At 32.2% G+C, this 19,401-nt stretch overlaps 1 protein-coding gene across 7 annotated transcripts in view; it reads right to left on the reverse strand.

Moving 5' to 3' along the window:
* Positions 1-19,401, reverse strand: part of LOC129749200 (mitochondrial carrier protein Rim2-like) — a 44,009-nt gene that overhangs the window by 3,920 nt on the left and 20,688 nt on the right. For all 7 annotated transcript variants that reach the window (XR_008737956.1, XR_008737955.1, XR_008737952.1 and 4 more), the window contains exons 2-4: positions 1,767-1,995; positions 350-549; positions 9-285 (exon numbers count right to left, since the gene is read on the reverse strand). Coding sequence is in view for 1 of the 7 variants with exons in the window: in XM_055744126.1 (XP_055600101.1) it covers positions 9-285; positions 350-549; positions 1,767-1,995 (706 nt within the window). In the remaining 6 variants the exon portion in view is untranslated. The remainder of the gene's footprint in view (positions 1-8; positions 286-349; positions 550-1,766; positions 1,996-19,401) is intronic.

The following is a 19,401-nucleotide window of genomic DNA, read 5'->3' on the forward strand; positions in this document are numbered from 1 at the left end:
ATACATACCAGTTTCTTTTTGAGCGCCTCGTAGATCACGAAGTGGATCACCGTTTCCGAAATTCCAAAATAGCTGGCAGTAATGCCCTTGTAAAAGCCGCGAAGGCCTTGTGTTTCATAGATCCTTCGAATGCATTCGGATACCGTCATCTTTGCTCCATTTGAGTTATAGTCCAGCTGTAGACGCGTTTTGACAAACCAAATTGGATTTGTGAGCGACGCCGAGACGAAACCGGCACAGGAAGCACTCATTATGTGCACTATAGGCGAATTCGCCTGAATGACACTGTAACGAAAAGAAAAATTATTGGACAAAAATAAAAATTTCAAGGTCTGACAACTGAACTTACCCGACAGTATTGAGCGCGTTCTTGGCCTTGGAGTATGCACAAAAGTAGATGGCACGAGACGGCGCGACGCCGACGATGTTGGGGCCCAGACCCTTGAACAGGGCCCGGCTACCTTCGGTTTGAACGATGTGCTTCAAACATTGCCAGATCGAGATGGACTGGACCGAGGTCGAGAGGCCGCACTGTGGGATAGCGAAAACCTGTGTACGAATACGAGGACCAAGGTAAGCATTTGCAGTCAATGAAGCCAATGGGGCACTATCATGGGGGATGTTCATGCATAATGGGGTTTGATCATAACTTCCGAAGGAATGAAAACAATTTGACTTATAAGGTTTCAAATTTAAATAAGGTAACTATGTATTCCATTCATTTGGAAATCATGTATGTCAAATTTTTTGATGAATGGATATTATGGTTGTTGAAAATAGTCAAATCATCGCGTGTTCCTTACTTCCTGCACTTCTTAGATGTTCAAAAAATTCGACAAAAAATCAAATGAGCAAATGATATTGCATCATCTCAAAAAATGCGAAACCGGTTCAGCTCGGCAACAAATCCTAATCTAAGAAACCCTTCGAACTCGAACTAGCGCACCCCGATTACCCAACCGCGAGGCGGCTATCAATTGGCTATTGTAGAACATATTGTTAGACAGAGCTGTTAGCGGCGTTGCATTGCCAAAGTCTAGTCTAGCTTGTAGAGAGCATCTTCTTAATCCGGTTAAAACCATCGCAAAACCAGTTTCGAATAGACAGTCCCCGATCGGACACCGCAACCCCGACCAGAGTAATTCAAAGGTTATCACTAAACCAACATTCGTGTTACCATCACTGTGGTATGAAACCGCAATATGTTCCCTTGTTGAAGATGATAGTGGAAACGCGTGGAAGCCAGATTATGACATGAAGAATTGTGCTTTTCCACTGTTTTGTATTTCAATCAATCCGTCCTAAGCTAAGCCTCCACTCAAAACTAATCAAAACAGGCGTTTGGATTCGCTTATCAGTGGTAGGCACCACGATGTCCCGCCGATCGAGAATAACAAGTTTTTGTGATCATGACGGGTGTGATTGTGAAAAATCGAAGCTAATTATTCTCGTTGGTGCCACGCTGAGCGGGAGGAGGAAATCAATTTCATCCGCTCGTAGGTTGCTCTACTTAACCGGATCGTTACTTGCAAGGCGAGAATGCAACCGCAAATCTGCTCATAAACAAAGATTCAGAGAAGCAAACCGGATCGAATCCGATTTGGGGGAGGATGTTTCACAATAATAGCTCTGTCAGAGTTTAATCCTAGCAATTGTTCCTACATATGTATAAAGTGGTCGAAGGAACTAATGATTTGGGTAATACATGCTCAAGCGACATGACAGTTTGTGCTTTCTTAGATTTTTTTTTAAATAAACCAACTCACGGATGGTCGCCGGCGGCTCAGGATGGTACTGGCGCAGACCCGGTGCTGGGCGTTGTGGTGATGGTGCAGCTCGTTTCCGGTCAGCTTTGGCGCTCCATTGTTGGTGATGGCGCTGGCTACGTCACGCGTCGCCGGTATGCTGTGGATGAACGAGGCGGACGAGCTTTGCAGACGGGTTTTGACCACTTCCAGCGGGCATGTTACCACGGCACCGGCAGTTCCTGCGAGACTGCAAAAAGAGAAAAATAAAATGATTAGATATTGTTGTGTAACTTTCATTTAGTTTAAAAATCGATTTAAATTTTTCAAAAAAATCTACACAAGGAAGTTATCAGCAGTAACTAATTCATCTTAACTTAAAATTAAAACTGGCGTATTATAGGATCACGTATTATGTTATCTTGGCATTGAAACTAGACTAACCTATACAAAACTGGCGACGTTCATACGAAAGTGAGAGGTCATTGCCACTAGTCAACTGTGCCAAGATTTATTTATACCAAAATGACATGTTTTGTTAAAAAAAAAAATAATATGAGTTTCAATGCCAACAAAAATGTGCTCATCTTCCGACGTTCGACAATTAGTTTCCTGGTAATTAATCTGTTGTCGAATGCACTATTGCGCTTCACACCGTCTTAAGTGCCACAAGTAAAAATAGTTCATCGCCACTAAAACGTGAATTCGCTAGAAATTTCGCCCTCAAGGTTATCATCGAAGCTCTGGGGATCACCAGTTTTTAACCTTCCAATTATTGCGCCTCCAGAACTGAACCAGATTCAAAATAGTTTAATCAATTCGGACGAAAAGGCGCTAAATCATCGCTGGGTGTTGTTTGTTGCAAGCGTTCTAGTTTGCAGCAAACTGATGTGTACGTGAATCGCTACCGGTTTAATCCTCCTGTAAACCGGTTTAGTTGCGCTTATCACAACAAAGTGCAATTAAAGTTGCACTGGTTAGCTGGATTAACGTTATACTAAGAAGGGTGGCTGCTTCAGCAGCTTTAGAGAATGACATTCTTGAATGATTTATATTTGACTGGTGTGGCTTAAAATAGGCCAGCACCTCGATGGGCCTAGCTCGGTGCGCAAGGTGACTTTTGTAACTACGGAAAAGATCCTGATTGATCACTGCTGCAGGTATTACGCCACAGACTTTTCTCTTCTAGTCTTTACGTACATACTCATATTAGATATGGAAATGGCGACATTATCTCTCACTAGGAATCGGTTAAAAATAAATTTATATTTGTAAATCGATGGCGTCGGAGGCTGTAAACAACATCCGCTGACTTTCCGAACCAATGCTCACCAGATCATTCATCGCTGACTGGTGGTCAATAGAGAAAAAACAGATAATTTTGTTTTATGTCTAAGAAACAAATTTAGCCAATTCTTTCAAATTCAGACATGGATTCAAATCAACAGAAATTATTCAGTTTGTAGCGATCACTGGGAAAAAAACAGGGCACTCCCCCTTTTAACTCGTTTATTATCATTAATTGACAGTTACAAAAATAAATTCGCAAGACACGATCCCGGCTTGACTTGGCAGCTGTGATCATCGGTCAGTATCGTGTGCGAATCACGCTTCTATCACATGTTCTTGCTCAACTAAGGACAAAAAAATGGCTGCGATTGCACCAGTTTTTATTTTTATTACCATGCGTATCTTTTTAGCACAACGGCGGCGCTTCAGAGCGGTAGTTTTTTTTTATCTCTTGTCGTTCCTTAATAAAACAATTTCGGGTCCCGAATAAACAATCGTGACTGAGGTTGCATGGCATATCGACGGAATTATTACTGTTATTATGGTTGCTGCTGATTTGTGATTCCTTGCGAAAAACAGTTCCTTCCACCCAACGTTTTTGCGGCTGTTGTCGTTACTTGTGTTCATCGACCAAACACAACATAACAGAGACTAGTCTTTTTCTTACCAGCTCGCGAAGTTCTATTTTTCATCACACAATCCCATCATCATCGGTTCGAAGATTTACGGGAAAACAAATGGTTGGTACTCGCGTGTTTCTCACCGACCGAAGGACGTTTACCCGTTTACTTTTTACGGCACGTAATGAAGGTAGTAAGTATCGAAAGAGCACACAAAGGCAAATGCTTTTGACATAAAAATTTACATCTAACAAGTTTATAAATAACCGTTATAAAGAAAGAATTCTTTGAATAGAATAGTTAGTTTTAATGAAATACAAACCAAACTGCTTGAAAACCTGCATAAAACCCTTATAAAAGAAAAAAAGGTTTGAAGACATCCATTGCTTTCTATAAAATACAAATTGAATGGTTAAAACCCATTATTCAACCTTTTATAAGATGGAAAATAATAAAAACACTCGTTAGCATCAATGAAGAATTTGACAAGACACCTTCAAATAACCCTTGAAAAGAAGGAAGACATCGAAGACACCCGTCCTCTTCTTTTCAAAATATTTTGGAGAAAACCTTCGAACTCACTTGTTGAAATGTAACTCAATAGAATCTTAGTTGTTTTTCAAAAACAAAATTGAAAAAATTAAAGTCATTCACAAAACCAGTCCAAAACATAACCTTCTAGTCAAACCTTGGTCCCCAGACATCAGCAGCAGCAAGCCGATAACCGAAACCTTCAAAAGCTCAGTCAGTAGTCGCAAGGATCACTGGAGGCTGCTGTTACTTAATAATAATTGAGAACGAGCGCAATCACATGGCACAACTTATGCTTCCTGCCCCAGCGATGTCCGTCCATCATCATCCCGGAAGGTCGGTGAAGCAGAAACCTCTCAAAAACCCATATTGTAATCTCGCTTGAGTTTGGTAATCGGCTGCTCTACAGTGAGTGACGTCAATGATCTCCCGAACGAATGGCAATCCAGAATCCTCACAAGTTTCGATTGGTTCCATGGCCTCAGGCAAAATCAAGCGCGGAAACAGTTGTTGTGATTCGTGTTTCTTTTTGCTCGGAAAAAACTGTGATTGTCTTGCTAGACTTGTTAAAAATATAATGTAAAGCAGAAATTTCCAATTCGAAGATAGGCTGGTACCGCCATTGTGGTCCCACTATCTGGAAGGCGTCAGGGTTCGGTTGATCGCAGTTCAGTTGAAACCGTACCAAGTTGTTTTTTCTTCATATTATTCGTGTATTCCGGGGATACTTTTTCGGAATCGGGTGATTTCGACCAGTAGGTAGTGATAATGTCCCATCCTTCAAGACAAAACGTGCCTCCATAGACGGCACGAATGCGATTTCCGAAAGGCCTATCCTTACAAATATCGAATTTTATAAATGCTTTGTAAAGTACTTATTTTTTAAAGTTCCTATCCTTCGTTTAATTTTGTATAGTCAAATTTACAGTGATCTCGGATAACGCTTCCAGTCTTGTTTCGTTCATAAGCACTACCAAAATGCTAATAACAGTCTTCAGCCAGAGATTATTCATTCCCGTTCTATCGCATGTGCTATTAATGCAAAATAATAAACCATATTTATAGCTTTTCATTGCTCACATGGCAGAAAACAGCAACAACAATGATAATTCCAGTTCGGACCGGCTTAAGTACATTTTAATGGGCCGCGACTCTGGTTTTACTTGGCAGCGCCCATGTATAGTCATGCCAGAAAAATTACCACGTTCCACCAATTTGATAGGTATAACTTTTTCGTGCTTAGATGATCCGCGAAATATCTTGGTTGGTTCTTGCAATTAACGTTATCTTGCCAAATTTTGACCGTCCAGATTGTCAGCGGAAAATTCCATTTAAACTGGTATGAACCGGGTTGAGATAAGCAGCCGACATCGACGACGCTTTTGGTATTTCGAATCGGGAAGGTGTGACACTCTTCCGGATCCAGAGAAGGGTCGTCATCCCTGCCTGATGGTCGTCACAAAGAGGCGTAGTAATCCGTGAGGCTTGTGGCAACTCACGGGATTTATCAGACTCGTTAGCAAGCCTATGACGGTAAATACCGGGAAACTCTGCGCGATGCAGTCCGAGACAATGTAATCATCTTGCGAGAAGGCAAATGAAACGTAATTGCGATTGCATTATCCAGTGTGACGTCCCGGGGTAGTCACCCGTATAATCTCTGTCCTACGTGCTAACTATCGTTGTTTGCTTCAAAAGTTAACGGCTGCTAAAGAATTAAATTAGCACGGTTTGAGTCCTGCTGCTGGGTACGAATTTTGTCCGGATACCGACCAAGCGAACCAGTTCAGGAATACGCAGTACAGTCCAATTGTTACTGCTTACTATTTTCGACAATTGTATTATATTGCTTTTCATAGTTTTGAAGAAGGTGTGAAACGAATTCACACACTGCACGACTGGTCTAGAAAATGTCACCGAAAACAAACCCGTAATTAGGTTACTATTTATTAATAATCTCTTGGCACTTTTTCTTCGCCAGCTCATGTTCTCTTGGGTTGGTGACGATTTTTTTGTAATTTTGCATCCTTGTGTATCCAATTGCATTCCGCATCGTTTCATCATCGTCATCATCAAGATCCGCATGGAAAGATCAGTGTCCTCCACCTAAATGTACTACTGTGTACTTGGCTAGTATGCGTCTCTGCCAACGGAAAATGGCCATCGCTGTTGCTAATGGTGTACGTTGTCCCGGTTCAAACACCTACGAGTTGGAGGGCGCCTGTCGCTACCAGAAAGCGCAGATTTCGTGTTTACTACAAACTTTGACCGCAACGTAAAAAAAACCCTAAAAACAAACAACTTGGATGAAAACACTGCTGGTGAGTTGAGTAAGGGAATAATGAGACAATTATTCCGATACCACCAACCAGGGAGACAACTTTTGTTCAAAGGTTTATTTTAAAATTCATTTATCTAATCATCGAAAAAACGCGCGGTAACCCAACGACGAAAATTTTTTTGCTGATTACCGCATAAATCGGGGCACATTTCTGAAAACCTTGATAGCTAGTGATTGATTCCTATTGCAATATATACTTTGAACCATATGGACCCGTAGACAATGCGCAAAAAATAAAAACAAGGTTGATTCCACCACCTCCAGCAAGCAGGTTAAGGCTTGAAGACAGGGAAAAATCACTAATTAAAAGATCGTATCCGATACTGGTTATCTTTGAATTTGGTTGTTATCACCTTGCTAGTACAACTGAGTAGAAACGCCATAGACGCCTGTCCGAAATGAGTACGTGACCATTTATCGGTAGAGTTAAATTTCAGGAATAAACAATTTCGGTCTTCTGAAAGTCCTGAATTCAGAAAAATGACACGTACTGGGGACAGGCTTTTGCAACCAGAATTGAAGGAATGTTCCAACATGTTCTGATCTACTAATTTATTTCTTTTAATTGAGAGAGAAAAAAACAAATTTTGGTATTTTGATAAATTGAATAGAATAGAATTTTAAATTTCCAAAATTCTAACAATTTTCCCAAAATACCTGGATGGACACTTATAAAAAGTTTTTCAGAAACCTTGTTCTTTTTTTAAATTTATGTAGTTTTGTCTGGTTACCATGTTTTGTTTTGTTTTATACTGTTTCTTTTATATTTTGTTTTGTTTGGTTTTAGTTTAGCTCTTTCTACCTTTTATATTCGGGTATCTTCACAAGGACCTGATTGTATTTTTAAAACAAAATTTTATGAGAATAAAATAATATTTGAAATAAAAACCTTTTATTTAAATATTTTGATGGACTTTTTTTTAAATTTTATTCTTCAATTTATTTATCATCTTTAATTCCTTTTCTTCATTCTTTATCCTTTTTTTATTTTTCTATTTTTTTAATGTTTTCTTTTCTATTTTTTTTTTTAATTTTCTTCAATCTTCTTTTTTAATTCTTTTTTATTTTTTTTTCGATTTTTGAAAATTATTCCATTTTTAAGTTCTTTTTTAAATTTTATCTAATTTTTTAATTTTTTTTCAATTATTTTTTTTATTTTTATCAATTTTTTTTTAGATTTTCCGATTTTTTACTTTAAATTTTCAATGAACTATTCTGTTTTAATGATAAATTCATTTTTTTATTATTTTAAATTGATTTTTTTTTTGTTTTCTTTTTTTTCTTTATTTTTTTATTTTTTTTTTTCATTTCCTCTTATTTTTTTTAAATTTTTTATCATCTTAATTTTTTTTTATTTTCTTTTATTTTGAATTTTGCTTCATTTTTTTTTCCTTTTTGTCTTATTTTAATTTTTCTAATTTTTTTCTATTTTTTTCAAATTTTTTTCATTTTTTTCTAATTTTTTTTTTAATTTTATTTTTTTAATTTTTTTTTAAATTTTGGTTTTTAATATTTTATTTTTTTTCACTTTATTATCATAATTATTTTTAATTTTTTTTCAGTTTTTTCATTTTTTAAATTTTCTCCTCTTTTTAATTTCTTTATTATTTTTAATTTTTGGATTAATTTTTTTAATTTTTTTTAACATTTTAAATTTTTTTTTAACTTTTTAAATTTTTTTCCAATTTTTTAATTTTGTTTAATTTTTTTAATATTGCCTTTGGAAAACTCTGCTCCACAGCTGTTGACCCTTCTTTTGTCATAAATGGTAGATCTTCAAATATTATGATTCGCGATGAACTAACTCCTTTATCATTAGAACTTCTCACTGAACTCCGAGAGTCTCAGGATTTGCTGGGCATGAAATATATCTGGCCTGGCAGAAATGGCGTTATACTTTTAAAAAAAGATGATAATTCTAAACCAGAATATGTTAAAAACAGAGAAGATCTTGACCACATAATGACAAAGTTAATGTTCCCACCAAACAATGTAAACCATTCCGTTTTAAACTCAACACCTTCGCCTAAGCGTAAGAGGGTCTGAGAACATATACAAAATAGCAAATAAATTTAGTCTAGTTTTCTCTTTATTTTTATAATGGATACTCTAAAAAATAGATATAACGATAGCATAGAAGATTTTAATTTAGCAATAAGTAATGTTAGTAATAAAACTCTGCGGATTTTCCAATGGAACATTCGTAGTATGAATGACTTGCAAAAGTTTGATAATATTTTACAAATAATTCAACTCTCCAAAGTAGTGTTTGATGTGATCGTGATTTGTGAGACTTGGCTGCTGAAAGATAACTGTAGACTCTACAACATACCTGGGTTCTCATCAATTTTTTCATGTAGATCTCAATCCAATGGCGGCTTAGCAATGTATGTGAATAGTAATTTAAAATTCAAGGTCACTAACACTATTGAAATCGATGGGTTTCACAATATAAGCATTGAACTGTTCATCAATAGCCAAATCATTGACGTTCATGGAATTTATAGACCACCTTCCTTTGGTTTTAATACTTTTTGCGAAAAACTTGAAGGCATACTGTCATCGGTTCCAGATAATCATACGTGTTTTGTTGTCGGAGATTTGAATATTCCGATTAATATAGAATCCAACAACACAGTTATCAGGTATAAATTAATTCTTGAATCGCTTGGTTACATCTGTACTAACACTTTCCCAACGAGACCATCAAGCCAAAACATCCTAGATCATGTAGTTACCAAACTAATTGATTCGCCTCGGATCACGAACGACACTATATATAGTGACATTAGCGATCATTGTCAGATAATATCAACATTTGAACTCCAAACTACAAAGAAAAAAGTCGATCTTGAAAAAACCACCATTAATTATACAAAATTACATCAACTATTCAGTGATTATCTCAGACAAATTCAAACTGTGGATGACGCGAATGTCTGTTTGACTAATATTTCGACCGTTTATAGCTCATTGCTCCTGCAATGTACGAAAAAAATAAGTAAACAAGTAACGGTTAAGGGTAATTTTTGTCCCTGGATGACTCTCGACCTCATAACTCTAATTAAATTAAAAAACAACTACATTAAGAGAGTTAAACACAACCCTGGAGATACCTATTTAAAAGAACTTCTGAAACATGTCTCAAAGAAAGTTGAAAAATGTAAACGAAAATGCAAAAAAGATTATTTCGAAAACCTTCTTAACAATTCTCCCCATTCGAAACTTTGGAAGAATATAAATTCTGTCTTAGGGAACTCCAGAGAAAATTCTAGAGCTGAGATCAACCTGACTGTTAATAATCGAAGTACTAGTAATAAGAAAGAAATTTGTGAACTTTTCAACTCCTATTTTACCAGTATTGGTAGAAATTTGGCAAATAATATTGTAGTCGACCCATCTTTCGACAACTTATCTTTCATAAACAGAGTTCCTAACACCATTTTCTTACGACCTGCTACAGTCAATGAAGTTATTCAAACTATAGGATCTTTGAAAAATAAAAAAAGCTGTGGTCCTGATAACATTCCCTGCAGCTTATTAAAATCTAACTGCTTAGAAATGGCACGTATTTTAACTGCATGCTTTAATTCTATTTTGGTATCGGGGGTCTATCCCGAAAGTCTAAAAGTCGCTAGAGTGGTTCCCGTTTTTAAGGCAGGCGATGAAACGGATATAAATAATTACCGTCCAATTTCAACACTTAGTGTGTTTAGCAAAATATTCGAAAAACTTCTGGTAAGTCGACTCAATAACTTTATCAAAGAAAATAACATCTTATATAACCTGCAATTCGGTTTCAAAGCTGGGTCTAGTACGCTTATTGCAATGTGTGAATTGATAGATTCGGTAATTGAAAACATAGACACAAAAAAAATTGTAGGAGGATTGTTTCTGGACTTAAGAAAAGCCTTTGACACGCTTGATCATGACGTTCTCCTTAGAAAACTGGATTGCTATGGAATAAGAGGAGTTGCTAATAACATCTTTCGTAGCTATCTTACAGGACGGAAACAGTATGTTTCTATTGATAAAATAAATAGCTCGTTGGGACAAATAGAAGTGGGTGTGCCTCAAGGTAGTAACATTGGGCCACTACTTTTTCTACTATACATCAATGACTTATGCAACCTGCCATTACATGGTACCCCCAGATTATTTGCAGATGACACAGCTTTATTTTATCCAGAGAATTGTCCCAATGTCATAATCGGAAAAATGCAAAAAGACTTAGAGATTCTTGGCAAATACTTTAATAGCAATCTGCTGACCCTAAACCTTTCTAAGACCAAATACATGATATTTCGTTCAGCAAGAAGAAGAATTTATTGCAGCAATGACCTTTCTTATGATAATACTATAATCGAAAAGGTGGATAACTTTAAATATTTGGGGCTCACGCTTGATGAAACACTTTCGTGGAGTTTTCATGTCAACAACCTTATTAAGAAAACATCGTCCTTTAGTGGTATTCTTTGGCGAATTAGAATTTTTTTGCCGCGTCATGTTTTAATTAAATTTTATTTTGCTTTCATTCACTCTCAGTTGAACTATCTCATCGCGGTATGGGGCAGGGCTTCCCTGTCTATCCTCGGGCGATTGCAGACATTACAAAATCGTTGCATAAAAACCATATTCAAACTTCCTTATCTCTATCCTACGTCTTTACTGTACTCGAATACAACTTACAATATTTTACCTCTTACCCACTTGTGTAGTCTGCAAACATTATTGTATGTCTTCGACAATTTGAACTCATTAGACAACACAAGAAATTTATTGTTTAACTCAGGCACTCGTTCTCGCCATACTCGTCAATCACATCATTTGCTTCGAAGCCGTTGCTTAACATCTTTTGGTCAACGCAGAATTTCTTACATTGGACCTGCTTCTTACAATTGCCTTCCAGAAGTTGTCAAAAATGCTAACAACCGCAACATTTTCAAATCGAAAGTGATACGTCACCTCAAGGAACTTCAGTCGTAAACCTTATCATCATGCCAGTATTTTTTAATTTTTTATTTTTTGTTACACATATATTTTAACTAATTTTTTTTTTCTAAAGTAACGTTAACATTTTTTTTGTAAATATTTTTTCCTAGTTAGTATATTAGCTTTATCAATTAATTTTTAATTTGTTTCTTTTGTATTAATTATTTGTAAAAATGGATCTCTTCAAAGGAATACTCTTTCCACTGAGATTCATTCTTAGTTTAGTTTAGTTTACTTGTCTAGCTTCATTCCCTCGCATTAAGTAAAAAAAACATTTTTGTTAAAGTTCTCAGCATGAATAAATTTTGCTCGCGTTTTTGTTTTTTTGTTTGCTGCCAGACATGCTGAGAACAGAAAGCGTCCATTACCAGGGGGCTCATATGAGCTTTTTGGTGTGGGGGAGTGTGGTGGGCCGCTTTATATGTGTAAAAAAAAAAAAAAAATATTTTGTTCATTTTTTTTATTTCTTTTTCATTATTTTAATTTTTGGTAATAAATTTATATTTTTTTTATTTTTTAAATATTTATTAATTTTTTTTATATTTTTTTAATTTTTTTAATTTTTTTATAATTTATACTTTTTAATTTATTTTCTTTTATTCATTTTTAATTTTTTTTTTAAATTTATGTTCATTAATTAGTTTTTTTTTTTTTTTTGTTTACTTGGGTCTTTTTATTTATTTTTTAATTTTTTTATACATTTTTTTTCATTCGTTTCATTTTTTTTATCTTTTTATTTTTAATTTTTTTTTTGCATTTTTTTTTATTTTTTATTTTTTTAAAATTTTTTTTATTTTTTTTATTTTTTTTATTTTTTTATTTTTTTATTTCTTTTTATTTTTTTTTTTTTTTATTGTAATTTTTTTTATTTTTTTTATTTTTTTTTATTTTTTTTATTTTTTTTATTTTTTTTTTTTTTATTTTTTTTATTTTTTTTTTATTTTTTTTATTTTTTTTTTATTTTTTTTATTTTATTTTATTTTTTTTATTTTTTTTTATTTTTTTTTTCAATTTTTTTAATTTTTTTTAATTTTTTTAATTTTTTTATTTTTTTATTTTTTTATTTTTTTATTTTTTTATTTTTTTATTTTTTTATTTTTTTATTTTTTTATTTTTTTATTTTTTTATTTTTTTTTTTATTTTTTTTTTATTTTTTTTTTAATTTCTTTGTTTTTTTATTTTTTTATTTTATTTTTTTTTTAGTTTTATTTTTTTTTTGTTTTATTTTTTTTTTTGTTTTTTTTTATTTTTTTTGTTTTTTTTTATTTTTTTTGTTTTTTTTTATTTTTTTTGTTTTTTTTTTATTTTTTTGTTTTTTTTTATTTTTTTTGTTTTTTTTTTTTTTTTTGTTTTTTTTTATTTTTTTTGTTTTTTTTTATTTTTTTTGTTTTTTTTATTTTTTTTATTTTTTATTTTTTTTTTTAAATTTTTTTAAATTTTTTTTTGAATTTTTTAGAATTTTTTTAAATTTTTTTATATTTTTTTTTAAATTTTTATTTAATTTATTTTAAGTTTTGAGTTTATTTAATTTTTTGATAAATTTTTATTTTTATTGTTGTTGCAATTTTAATTTTTTTTTTCTATTTTAAATTTTTTTTTTCTTTTTTTAATTTTTTTTTCTGTTTTAAAATTTTTTTTCTATTTTAAATTTTTTTTTCTATTTTAAATTATTTTTTCTATTTCAAATTTTTTTTTCGATTTTAAATTTTTTTTTCAATTTAATTTTTTTTTCTATTTTAATTTTTTTTTTCTATTTTAAATTTTTTTTTGTATTTTAAATTTTTTTTTTCTATTTTGTATTTTTTTATTTTAAATTTTTTTTTTCTGTTTTGTATTTTTTTATTTTTAATTTTTTTTTCAATTTTTTTATTTTTTACTTGTTTTTTTGTTTTCGAAAATTACAAAAAAAAAAAATTTGTTTATTTTTTACTTGTATTTTCTATTTTTTTTTTTTTAATATTTTCTATTTTTTATATCTTTTAATTTTTCGTTAGTTTTTTAATTCTTTTTTTATTTTTTAAAGTTTTTTACATTTTTTAAAAACATATTTTTTAAAACTTGTTTATCTTTTTTTAAAATATGTTTTTAATTATTTTTTTTTATTTTTTTTTATTTTTTTAAACCTTTTTTTTTTTTTGGTAAACTTTTTTATGTATTTTTTAATCTGTTTTTTTTTTAATTTTTTTTATCTTTTTATAATTCTTTTAAATCATTTTTAATTTTTTTAAATCTTTTATTATTTTTTTAATCTTTTATTATTTTTTTAATCTTTTATTATTTTTTTAATCTTTTATTATTTTTTTAATCTTTTATTATTTTTTTAATCTTTTATTATTTTTTTAATCTTTTATTATTTTTTTAATCTTTTATTATTTTTTTAATCTTTTATTATTTTTTTAATCTTTTATTATTTTTTTAATCTTTTATTATTTTTTTAATCTTTTATTATTTTTTTAATCTTTTATTATTTGTTTATTTTTTTTAATTTTTTTTGTAAACTATTTTTATTATTTTTAAAATGATTTGTTAACCCTTTTATACATGACGCATTTAAAATGAGAAAAGCAGTTATTGGTTCACCGAAATAATAACATATTAACTCGAATAACACAACTGAACAGTTTTGAAGTCGTCATTTTGAGGATTATAAAAGCACTAAATTTGAAAAATAACTTTTGAAATTCTTGATTCATTTGAATACGATTTTGTAAATTTCTTTCAAACCTTGTTAATTGTTTGCAGGAAGGTGTTTGTGATTGATTGAGGTTAACTTTTTTTATTATAGAATTTGAAAATCTGAAGAAATACCAGCGATTTTCAAAAACTAAGAAATTATTCAAAAAAAATTAATAAATTTTATTCTTGGAATTTTTTTCGCATACTTTGTTCGATATCTCACAGATACATGAATATCGTAATAAAAATACCATGAGCTGATTTTTTTGAATCCTAAGAATATTTTTTACCAATAGATCACTGAAAAATTTCCACTCGTTTCCGAAATATTTGGATTTTAATTTGCATTAAAGAGTTAATTTTTTTTTAATTTTTTTTTTAATTTATATCGTATTATTTTTATTTATTTCGTTAAGTTTCGTTAAGTTCGTGTTCCGATCTCCTCCTAAAGTGTACAAACGGCCGCACCAGTTAGTAATTAACTTCTTTGGAACGTTTGGAAAGTTTTACTAAAAAACTCGAACAAAAAAAAACCAAATTCAAAATAGAGCCTTTTTATTAACAACAACATAAAAACGCCATGATTTGAAAAAAAACAGATGTTTGTTTTCCTGAGATTCAAAAACAACGTAGATTTGTATTCTCTCTGACAATCGCTAAGAGAATGAAATAGTACAGGAAGAAACCAGAAAATGTGGAATTTCGAAATATTAGTTCATGATTTCCGGGGATAATAATGATTAAAGTTGAAAACGCGCCGCAATTGAGTCTCGCATGGTAGATTATCAAATTCTTAAATTTAGAAAAACGAAATATGAAATCTTAATCATAATTTTTCATTCAAAACAAATTTTAGAGTCTATTGTTGTTGTCTTAAATAAATAATAATAATAATAATAATTGTTATTCTCAAGTGCGTTCAAATGATCTTAACCTTGTGAGAGATAAAACGTGAATTTTCTAATCGAAATCACGTGCTTGGAAACACGAATGATTTACAAGCATTATATTAGCCCTTTTTTTCTCATTACCACAAACGTTGTTGTAACTAAGTCATTGATAAATTTTGAAAGTCAAATTAAACAATTCAATATCCACACACGTTCTCGAGTAAATGTTTAAGGTGCAGTAGAATCTTTCAACATGAATGTTTATTTTTGAAACGGAGTAAAAATTTTAAACCCCAAGCAGTAATTCAAAACTCGTGTGTAAAATTCTGACGATATCGAATTACAGAATGCTTGAAAAACAAAGGATGTTCCAGGAATTGCTATTTGAGTAGTCACTGTTCCGGTAGAAAATTGATTTTTAATTCGAAACCATTTTTTTTTTTGCCGAAAGGACGCCATTCCTGAATGATCGTCAGCAAAATTTTCAAATTGGATAAACATGTTTACCGACGTTCGGAGTGAATCACAGTCGACCAAGCCCGATTATTGACGATTCAGTGAAATGCCAGGCAAAACTGCATCGGTCACGCCATCTAGGCACATGTCGATACTTGAAATGCAAACGTGCATCTTTCGGAAAGTTCGTCATACACGGGAAGGCACCGATTTGACATGATTTATACATGACCGATCAATTGTGATTGACAAACGATTGATCCGATGAATAATATACGAATGAATAATCTTTTTCCAAAGTTTGAGGAATGTGAACATAGGGTGGATTTTGGTAAAATTTTCACGAAACCTATTCTATAAAATATTTTTTCAAGTTGCATGTGTTTTCCAGAAGATTCAACTTAAAAGTTGTGAGTTTCCTAACGATTCAACTCATGTGGCTTTCAATTCCATCTATCTAAATCGCACTTCCTTTCCTATGTTTAACTAACTAGTTTTAGCCTCTTATCTTCGGTTGTACCTGTAAACTAATCTTTAGGTCTGGTGATTCCTAATTTAAATATTTGCGGGAAGCCAACTACAAGCTAGATTTTCACGTTGCAGCGATATAATTCATTTGTCGTCGTCGTCACCTCAAGTGTTCGTCCGACGCGAGCAATGCCACCTAAAGCAAACAAACCCGCATAATCAATTACAATATATAGAGAATATTCTATATTGTCTCTAAACGTTATCGTTTATTGTAAAGTGAACAGTATATGTACAATAACACAGACCATATTAACAATCTGTATTATGATTATCTGTTAAAGTACCATATGGGGAAATGGCTGTTAAGCATGTTTACCATTCAAAAAGAGCGATTTTTTCGAACAAATATTTCATGCTACATTATTGGATACGGTTAAAATATCATCCACTTTTGGCGAGCAAAACAATCTACCTGAATGTTCTAGCTACGTTGGAATACAAAATCATAGATTTCATCAACTTCAATGGATATAGTTTGCTTATAGTAGTTTGTAGTAAAAATAACGCTCAATCATACGTTCCGCATATTGTAAAATATTTTTAAAAAGAGCTTCCCTGTACCATAACCAATATAGTTCCAATTCTTTCCCACAAAAAATAAAATAAAATTAAAAAATTTAAATGTTGAGATTTTTATTTTTTATTTCTGATATTATACATGGATTATACAATCTTACCTATTTGTGCAGATCTGCATTGTTCAGCCTTTCAGTAGATTTTTTTTCCGCTCTCCGCTCAGCAGAGATCTTTGTTTCTGTAATTTCATTAGTTTTATTTAATCTCACTAGTTTTTATCGATAATATAATATAGTTTTACTTACTTTTCGCGTTCTGTGTGTTTTTCTCAGCGTGATTCTTTTTTTTCGGAGCCATTTTGAACACAGTTTTCAGTTCCGAACCTGGCGTGGGGTTGCCGACACAAATTTTAACGAAGTGAAGTGAAAATTAGCAGATGCTGAACCCAAGAGCGAAAAAATGCATAAGCTCACAACTACATCTTAAAATAACAATATTAGTTATTATCCGCAAGAGGTGAAATGATAACGACTTGTCTAACTCATACAATGTTGTCAATGTTGTTTTTTTTTTAATTTAATGTCTAATGCTAAGAAAATATAAGGAAACTTTGTCGTACACTGTTAGAGTCCTGGATAAGGTCCAGAGACAATATTCAAAGGTTGCAAATTTTTATTCTCTTATTATACTATACTTACTAAATCATATATCATATTGTCACTGTCACTGATACGATCCTGTCATAATTTATTGAGGTAATAAAATTTTGAACATGTATAATGAAATGATACTTGGAAGATATTTCATACTGGTACTGCTACCAATATATTAAGTTAATAGTTAGTACTATATCCCCAACTGTTTTTAATTATGCGGGAAGTCCAACCTAATATACACACCTATAACTTGTCACTGACGTTTAAGTTTTGTTCCGCTTATACTCTCGAAAGGCCGATGTACGCGAGTTGCGTCTACTTAGTCTAGGTCTAAGTATTGTAACCCTGCCTTGCCTAGGAGGTACAGAATCGTAAATCGAGAAGTACTGTTAAGCTGCTGACTGAGCTCAACCACAGTGAGTTAAAAATAGAATTCCTACTGAGTATTCAACTAGTTTTTTTTAGCTAAGTTCTTCTCCGAAGAAACAATTTCTACCTGTAGCTCTCAACTCACCTGAGCCAGGCAAATTCAACTGATCTGAACATTGCAGTTTTACTGGACAAGTTTTTTTTACTTCCTAATTATGCCTATTTTATCAGGTTTTTTCGTATGCCACTCATATAAAACGATAACGAAAAATTACGGTATCCAACTGACCATAATTCCACCTGAGGTCATATTCTTGGAATCGATCTATGTTACCCACAACGTAAAGGCCAAACTGTAGAACGATCTCCATACAAGTTTTATTTTTACATTCAGCAAGCTCCATTCAGGCGTATCACTGAACCGTGTGTATAACATGATGGCTGTCCTAAAAAATGTTGCAACAATGAAGCTTACGCGAATCGTTATCGCGCGCGCACTTGGTTCAGTTCGAGGCGCGCGCCTGAAGCTCTACCAGCAGTAGCTAGCAGCCATGGACCGAAACTCGCTTCGCCTCGGACAACTTGTGAATGGAAATTTCCATTCAACACCATGGTTGATTGACTCTTCGCTCCGTTATTTTATGAATTATCATATCAGAGCGAGGCAGAGGAACCGTTTGTAGCAACAAGAAACTTTCTTTTTCATAAAATAAGGGCCCTGGAAACTGAGGGCACACTCGAGGGATTAGGTATCAGTAAGAGTGTAAATTATGGGAGAGAGACACTTCGAACACTTTTCAAACCAGAAAAATTTGAGGACAGTTTTTTTTTCCCTTCTTTTTTCAAAAATACTTAAAAGATTTAAGAAAACATAGTACTTTTCCAATCTGTATGGTATGAATTAAAATCTGATGGTGATCAAAATGTAAACCGTTGCTAACCAGAACAATTTGAATTCATCATTCACGGGAGTTTGAAAATCTTTGAAACGCATGAAAATTGTACAAACGGATTCTAACCCTCTTTTCGATAGATAAGATAAGATTGCTGGTGTAGGCAACGTAGGCGACGTTTGAAGGAATTATTGTCTTTTTAGATTATTTTCAAACATAGCCTCTGCTTAGACTTCTCAGATTTTTTGCATAAACTATGAAACCAATGAATATTGACAAAGAACAACTAAATTTAGTTCGAATGCTGAACAACCTAGAAGGTTTTCTTTACTGAACACTTATCTTGAAAAAAATATCTGAAGTAGATAAGACAAGCTAGAAAATGTTACAACATTCTATGAAATAGTATAAATATCATAGGAAATATAACGTTGTCAAAAACGAGAATCGATTGACTCGATTCCCGGATTTTCGCTAAAAATACATGAGAGCTTTAAATTTGCTTTTGAATACCACAAGACACTCTTTTGACAATCTACATTCACCTTTCCCATAATCAGATAAGATCATTATCAATCATAGAAAGCTCGGAAGATTAGCAGGTTTTATAAAAGCATTGCAATCATCAAATTAAATCCTTTGAGCTTGGAAAGCTTTGTGTTGTTGGTCTGTTAATTGAATCTTTGTGTCCCCGAACCTGATTTCAGATAAAGCAAACGCCATTAAGGAAATGTGACTGATCTATTTTTATCGGAGTTCAGCTGATATGAAGAGAGGCTAGAAAGTTGCGGTTTGTTTCCTGTGCTTTTATAGAACTGAAACTGTACGTATTTTAAACTCGCAAATTCTGACTCATGAAAAAAAATTAAAATTATAAAATCATAATCACGTTATG

Source organism: Uranotaenia lowii, chromosome 2 (assembly GCF_029784155.1).
Source record: "Uranotaenia lowii strain MFRU-FL chromosome 2, ASM2978415v1, whole genome shotgun sequence".
Classification (NCBI taxonomy): domain Eukaryota; kingdom Metazoa; phylum Arthropoda; class Insecta; order Diptera; family Culicidae; genus Uranotaenia; species Uranotaenia lowii.